The 7,595-nt window shown below is 35.7% G+C and overlaps 1 protein-coding gene across 3 annotated transcripts in view; it reads left to right on the forward strand.

The window, feature by feature from the left end:
- SLF1 (SMC5-SMC6 complex localization factor 1) overlaps positions 1–7,595 on the forward strand; it is a 65,085-nt gene that overhangs the window by 6,167 nt on the left and 51,323 nt on the right. The window contains exons 1-4 of one of the 3 annotated variants that reach the window (XM_015571669.1): positions 1,071–1,538; positions 2,770–2,883; positions 3,045–3,120; positions 5,766–6,006. In XM_015571669.1, coding sequence (XP_015427155.1) covers positions 1,326–1,538; positions 2,770–2,883; positions 3,045–3,120; positions 5,766–6,006 — 644 coding nt within the window. In that variant the 5' untranslated portion in view covers positions 1,071–1,325. Of the gene's footprint in view, positions 1–1,070; positions 1,539–2,769; positions 2,884–3,044; positions 3,121–5,765; positions 6,007–7,595 lie in introns of those variants that run through there. The other 2 variants (XM_015571670.1, XM_006775531.2) reach the window with 2 other exon arrangements.

Raw genomic sequence — 7,595 nt, forward strand, 5'->3', positions numbered from 1 at the left:
TGCAGATTACTTATGATGCCGAATGTTTGTAGTACTAAAATTGACCACTGGCATTTTTCTGCCTAATTTTTTACAGGTACTACGATTTTATGAAGTTTATCAGATTTTGTAGCCCTAAAGCTTCGAAATGGCTTCCAGTTCTAAGTCTGCTTTTATTAGTGATGATGATATTGCTAAATATGTCAATTCTTGCTGTGAAGATGACGATTTTGTGGAAGATATTGGAGAAGGGTGTCCCTCTATTTTAACATATGTTTTGTTCAAAATTTTTTTCTACTAGTATTTTATAATACAGTCAGCAAACAATATATGTCAAAAATGAAAACAAACATAGTAAAGGTTCCCTTAAGTTTTTAATATGTAACTTCATTTACTTGCGATTCATAATTTTTTTCCTAAACTGCTGTAAAATCAGCAAAAATGCCTTGGCAATTTTTAGCATAGTTCCTAGGATATTGGTTGGCACTCAGAGGGTTAAAGACACTTTCTATTCTGTATCTTGAATTTTAGGATATTTGAGGGTTAATACATTACACCCTTTTTTTCTCTTTTGGAATCAATAGAGAAATATGAAAGTCAGGTATATTGAGGTCAAAGTATCAGCTTTTTTTAGTGAATAAAAATTATTTTGGAGGAGGTGACTTTGATATACAACTGCAGTGTGATTCTTAGTATATAACATCTGAATTGATTTACCCACCCAGGCAGTCAGTACAGGCCACTACTGGCAGCTCCTTAGGACATGTCAGAAAGCATTAATAGGAACGTCATTGCAAATATACAGATATGCTGAGCAAAGCATATCCAGTTAGTTCTTTCAAGTAATTTCTCCTCTCTAAGCCAGGGAGTGATGAAGGGTAGAGAAAAACCAGAAGTGTTCTTACTCTCACTGAAGTTTTTCCTCTAAGAAACTTTAAGCAAGGGAAATGAAGCATTGGTCACTTTTAACCCTGGGTAATGCTTTATTTGTTTATAGGTATACTTTCTTTCAAATATTACTGTATGTAGTCCATATATATTTAAAATAAACATGTATATATTTTAGTCTTTGAAAATAGACTTTCTATAGAGGACATTTTTTACTTCACCAGTTGCCTGTTACTAGTCCTGGGTTCAAACAGTGCTAATTTTTGAGGTTTACTTTTTAAAAAGAATTTCAAATGTAAAATTATTTTTAATTGCCTTGAAAGAAGGCAAATACTATTGCTTTGTCAATGACATTAAATACAATGTAGAGCTTTGTGGCAAAATTGGTAAGAGAAATGGGAAGTTACCCCAATTGCTCTAATCCCTACTTTCCTCATCCTGTATAATAAAAGCCTAATATGCAAATTGTCCCCTTGGGCAATCATTTAACCGGGAGTTCGGCCAGGAGACCAGGAGCTCGACTGCTCGCTATGATGTGTGCTGACCACCAGGAGAAGGCGCAGAACATGGCGAGTGTTGGCAACCCAGCGCTGGCAGTGGGCAGCAGTGGAGGCACTGCAGGCCCTGATGGGCCCCGACAAGAGCAGGACTGTGGTGGGATGGTGGAGCAGGTGAGCGGGCGGCACCAGGCCAAGGTGGGTGCAAGTGGACGCTCAATCGCCCCGCCGATCACCCCGCAGGTGACCAGAGGCAGGGGGTGGGGCTCCCGCCTGGCTCCCAGGCGCTGAGGGAGCTGGGCACTGACTGATCACCCCAGAGACAGTGACCAGCGGCGGGAGGTGGGGCCGCCATGTGGCTCCCAGGCGCTGGGAGGGGGGGGCGGAGCAGCCACGATAGATCACCCCGCAGATGGGACGCTGGAGCAGGTGAGGGGACAGCACCAGGCCAAGGCGGTGCCAGCATGGCTGTGGCACTGCAAGGCTTGGGGAGCAAGCTGGGGGTGCGAGCTGGGACCCAATCTCTGCAGCCACCCTGAGGGACCCCACCCATGCACGAATTTGTGCACCTGGCCTCTAGTCAGTAATAAGAAACTAAATTTTCTCTAAGGAGCTACTTCTTAAGTTGTAACTTCATGTAAACAAAAAATTGTATTATAATTGGAAACATGCGTTTTCTTTTCTAATAAATGTGCCACCTCAGATACAACTTGCTTTGTGAACTGCATTTAAATATGGATTAAGGTCCCTATCAAAACAAATTTGAAAACCATGTGTTTTTTAAGGTCTGTTTTGTAGGTAATGAGTTAAATGTAGATTGGGAATGGGATCCAGGCTTCTTACTTGTACCTACCATACTAAATTATTTGGTGTAAAGGCTGTGGGACCATGAGTTTTTACCAGTTTCTCCAATAACTTATACATATTCTTCAATACCTGTCCACAGACTTTAAAAATCAGTATAAAATCTGATTAAGTTTCATTGTTAATGAGTGTACTTCACAAGCTCTTAGCAAAAACAGTGCTTTTAAAATGAAGATAATATTATGCTAATATTTATATAACGTAATTAATATGTAATTGTATATATTTCTGAAGAATTACATTCATTTAATTGTATCTTAGTGGAAAGTAATGCAAACTTTCAGTGTTCAAATCAGACAAAAAATCTCATTTTACTTAAGGTCACATTTTGAGAAGATTAACTTTTAAAACTAATTTCTATTTACATAAGCAATTTTAATATTGGTATTTATAATTAAGTCTTATGTGTTTAATTCATTATTTGTCTGATCTAATGGTTTCAGCATTTATTTTTAGCACTCATAAATAAGGAAAAATAATAAAAGTCAACCTGGTGAATAATATTTCTTAACATGTTATCTTCTTTATGTGTATGTGTTAGATGGAAGATGGTGCCCCAAAGCATATCATTCAGATGACAGGATTTAAAATGGAAGAAAAGGAAGCTCTAGGAAAATTGCTTTTAACACTAGATTGTACTTTTATTAAGAGTGAGGTGAGTACAGAAACTTTACTTACCAAATGTAAAATAACTAAAATTAAAGTACGGATCTAAAAATGATAAAATGCCCCCATAATAGTGTCAGAATAAGAAGAATGTGTTATGTAGGAAATATTACCTTAGTAACATTTTTTTATGTGGATTTTTTGTTCCAGAAATATAAAAATTGTACACATCTTATAGCTGAACGCCTATGTAAGAGTGAAAAATTTTTAGCGGCTTGTGCAGCAGGTAAGTTAACGGCCTTCCATCCATCTTTGGAAAAAAAAATTTTCATGTTAAAGAAAAAGTAACCTTAGTCACTAGGAAGATGGTATGTTTATGTTGGCATTTTTCTGAAAATACTTATATTTGATATATTTTTTGTTGTATTTTTCTGAGTAAAACTTTGCAATACATGAGAAATGTATTTAAATAGGCAGAAATATTTCCTTCAACAAATATTTTCATGTAAATACTTTATATAAGAAAAAGTATTTTAAGTGAAAGTTTTGGCACAAAATTAAAAAAAAATACCTGTTGAAATCTCGGCTGTTGTCAGCCAAGTTTCTTTTCTTTGATCTATCATTGGAAATAGTTAATGTTTTTGTTCAACTGCTGCCTCCCCTCTCATCCATTCTATGAAGCAATGATCATGCTATTTTATTTTTTGGATGATTTTTAAATTCTCTCTTTGTCACCATTGATGTTTCTTTTATAGTTTTCTATGATTGATTTGGCTTCTCAATAGTCTGCTGGTTGCAAAAAAAAATATGTATTTAACTCAGGTGAATTTACCATTTTTAGAGTAACTTACTATAAAAACACTTGGATTCATTATTAACTCCACAAATGAAAACATACATTGTCCCTGCTGTTTAAAAACATCATTGATGTTCAAATAAAGCAACTATAGAATGTTTGTAGATACCCTGATCTAATGGTTTTTACTTCAGTACCCTGAAAAATTCTCCAACTCAATAAATTTGTTTTACAAAGCATAAGAATGCCATAAACATTATGGGAAAAGTTTTTAGCATAAGAGGAAGAATATAAATCTAACCCAAAATAGGGTTTAATAATAATAATTATAGTTTAAGTAATACCACATTTTATTTTATTAAGCCTTATATCTATACTAGAAGCCTGGTGCACAAATTTGTGCACAAGTGAGGTCCCTAGCCCTGGCCGGAGATCAGGGCTGATCGAGGCCGGGCTGATCAGGGTTGGGCCAATTGGTACCTGCTGGCTGGGGGGAGTGACCACGGGAGGTTGGCCGGCCAGCCTGGGGGAGGTGACCAGCCCTGATCGGGGCCAATCAGGGCCAGCTGGATGGAGGGAGGAACCGTCCAAGGGGAGGGACTGCGGGAGGTTGGCTGGGGTGGGGGAGACCGAGAGGTTGGCAGCCAGCTGGGTGGAGGGACCACAGGAGGTTGGCCAGCTGGGGGACCACAGGTGGGTGCTGGCCGTGGGGAGGCACCAGGGGAGGTTGGCTGTGGGAGTGCGCTGATCACCAGGGGGCAGCTCTTGCATTGAGCATCTGCTCCCTGGTGGTCAGTGTGCATCATAGCAACTGGTCGACCGGTCGTTCTGGTCATTGTGGTCATTCAGATAGAATGGTTGCTTAGACTTTTATATAGATAGATTTTATTTACTAACAATTATAATTATAGGAAAGATTACATACAATGTTCAGTCATGTTGTAGGCCTCTCATAAAACAATTTAGGAAACACAACATCATTCAAAGATGATGTTGGTAAATAGTTTGAGTCTCATGTTGAATAAGGTTAATTTTTTTCAATTATAGTTTATATACAACATATTTTGGAGAAATGTCTATTCAGGTCCTCAGCTCATTTTTTAATTGGATTGTGTTGAATTGTATGAGTTCTTTATATATTGTGGGTATTTACCCTTATTGAATATATCATTTACAAATATCTTCTCTGATTTAGTAAGTTGCCCTTTTGTTTTGTGGATATATATAAAAAAAATGAAATTAGGCCACTTTCTTACACCATACACAAAAATAAACTAAACATGGATTAAAGACTTAAATATAAAACTCGGAACCATAAAACTCCTAGAAGAAAACATAGGCAATAAAATACTGGTCTTAGCATATTTTTTTGGATATATCTCGTAAGGCAAAGCCGATAAACACAAAAATAAACAAATGGGACTGCATCATTTATTGAAGATAATCTCTTTACCCAAATGGATATTCTTTTTTTTAAAATATATTTTATTGATTTTTTTACAGAGAGGAAGGGAGGGGGATAGAGAGTTAGAAACATTGATCAGCTGCCTCCTGCACACCCCCTCCTGGGGATGTGCCTGCAACCAAGGTACATGCCCTTGACTGGAATCGAACCTGGGACCCTTCAGTCCCCAGGTCGATGCTTTATCCACTGAGCCAAACCAGTCAGGGCTCCCAATGGATATTCTTGACTCTTTTATTATAAGTTAGTTTATCCTATAGCTATGGGTTTCTTTCTGGGCTCTCTTTTATGTTACATTGATCTATATGTCTGTTTTTACTTTAGTACCCCGCCGTTTTGATTGTTACAGCCTTGTAATATACTTTTTTCTTTTTCAAATTGCTTTGTCTATTCGGGGTCTTTTGTGGTTCCAAATAAATTTTAGGAGCATTTGTTATAGTTCTGTGTAAAATGACATTGCTATTTTGATAGGGATTGCATTGAAAATGTAGATGGCTTTGGGTAGTGTGGACATTTTAGCAGTGCTAATTCTTTCTGTCCATAAGCACAGTATATGCTTCCATTTATTTGTGTCTTTAGTTTTCAGAAATATTAAATTCTATTTGATATTTGGTTTTTATTGTTTACCACTTATCAGAACAAAATTCTTATTGACAGCTTATTTACTTTTTAGGAAAGTGGGTACTAACCAAGGACTACATAATTCATAGTGCCAAAAGTGGTAGATGGCTTGATGAAACAACTTACGAATGGGGATATAAAATTGAAAAGAATTCCCATTATTCACCTCAAATGCAATCTGCACCTAAAAGATGGCGTGAAGAACTGAAACGCACTGGTGCTCCAGGAGCCTTTCACAGATGGAAAGTTGTCCTCCTTGTTAGAGCTGATAAGCGAAGTGATTCTCTTGTAAGGTAAGATAAGACCTTATAAAAGCTAAAGCAATTAATGAGAAAACAGTTTTGGTTTGCTTGAATACCTTTCTCTATTTCTTTGCTATTATTAGTTTAGTTTAAATGCTATTATTTACTATTAGTTTAGTTTAAATGAGCCATGTGGTTTACTCTTTGGTTTCCTACTTAAGCCATTCTAACATTTAAGTATATCTAATGGAACAAAATGTATTTTATAGTATTACTTTAAATTATTTCTGTGGTCTTTATTTTACTTTCCATGTCATTTTTTTCTGTGAATCAAACAAATTTTTTAAGTTTTAAAGCAGTTTTTAATTTTTGCAGATGAAATATTATGTTATCACAGAGGCTTTGTTCTGGGTTTATGTAGTGCATTTTTCATGGTTAATACTGTTTCTATCATTTCATTTTTTTAAATCTTTTATATCATTTTTTAAAAGGCTTCTTATTGGGTAAACTAATTATAAGATTGCCATGACTTTTGGTGGAGGGGAGTTGGAAAGACTTTTTTTGTCACCTTTACTGAAGTGTAATTTATAGATAGTAACTTCCACACATTTTAAGTGTTCATTTTGATGAGTTTGGGCAAAGTTATACATCTATGTTAACCCCACTACATTCTGATCTGTAACATTAACATTACAACATTTTGTTGTGTCCTTGTACATTTAATTCTGTTCCACTAATACCAGATAACCAGTGGTTTCTTTTGTCACTGTAGATTAGATTTGTTATTTTCCTTTAGTGATTTATGTAAATAGGATCATATTGTATATACGCATTTGATTTTGAGATTTATGTACTTTGTGTGAATCAGCACTTTATTTTTTGTTGCTGAGTGGTGTTCTCCCCTGTGGATATATCACAACCCATTTATTTATTCAACCACTGATGGACTTTTGTGCCATTTTTTGTTTTTTTTCTAATGTGATTAAAGCTGCTATGAACATTGAGTACAAGTCTTCAGATAGACGAGTCTTCATTCCTCTTGGGTAAATACCTAGGAATGAAATTGCTGGCTCAAATGGCCATTGTGCACTTAACATTATATGAAAATGCCAAACCATTTTCTAAAGTAGTTGTACCATTTTACAAACTCATTAGCATCGTATGAGGGTTCAGTTGCTTTGCAGTTACCTTGGCATTGTTGAAAATCAGTTCACCATATTTGTGTGGTCTATTTCTGGACTTCTTATTCTGTTCCATTGATATTAACAGCACACTGTTTTAATTACTGTAGCTTTATAATGAGTCTTTAAATCAGGTAGTATGAATCCTCCAGTATTCTCTTTTTCAGATTTGTTTTGGTGATGTGGATCTTTTATATTTCCATACACATTTTAGAATCAGTTTGTCAATTTGTACAAAAATACAAGCTGTGATTGTGATTGGGATTGAAGTTAAGATCAAATTGGAGAGAATTGAGATCTTAACAATATTGAGTTGTTCTCTCAACAAATTGTATATTCCTTCAAGTATTTTTAAATTTCTTTCTTTAAAATCATTTTTTAATTTCTGACATTAATGTTTTATAGTTTTCATTGCATAAGTTTAGCACATACTTTGTTAAATTTAACCCTAGGTACTTA

Source organism: Myotis davidii, unplaced genomic scaffold (assembly GCF_000327345.1).
Source record: "Myotis davidii unplaced genomic scaffold, ASM32734v1 scaffold44, whole genome shotgun sequence".
In the NCBI taxonomy this organism is placed as follows: Eukaryota; Metazoa; Chordata; class Mammalia; order Chiroptera; family Vespertilionidae; genus Myotis; species Myotis davidii.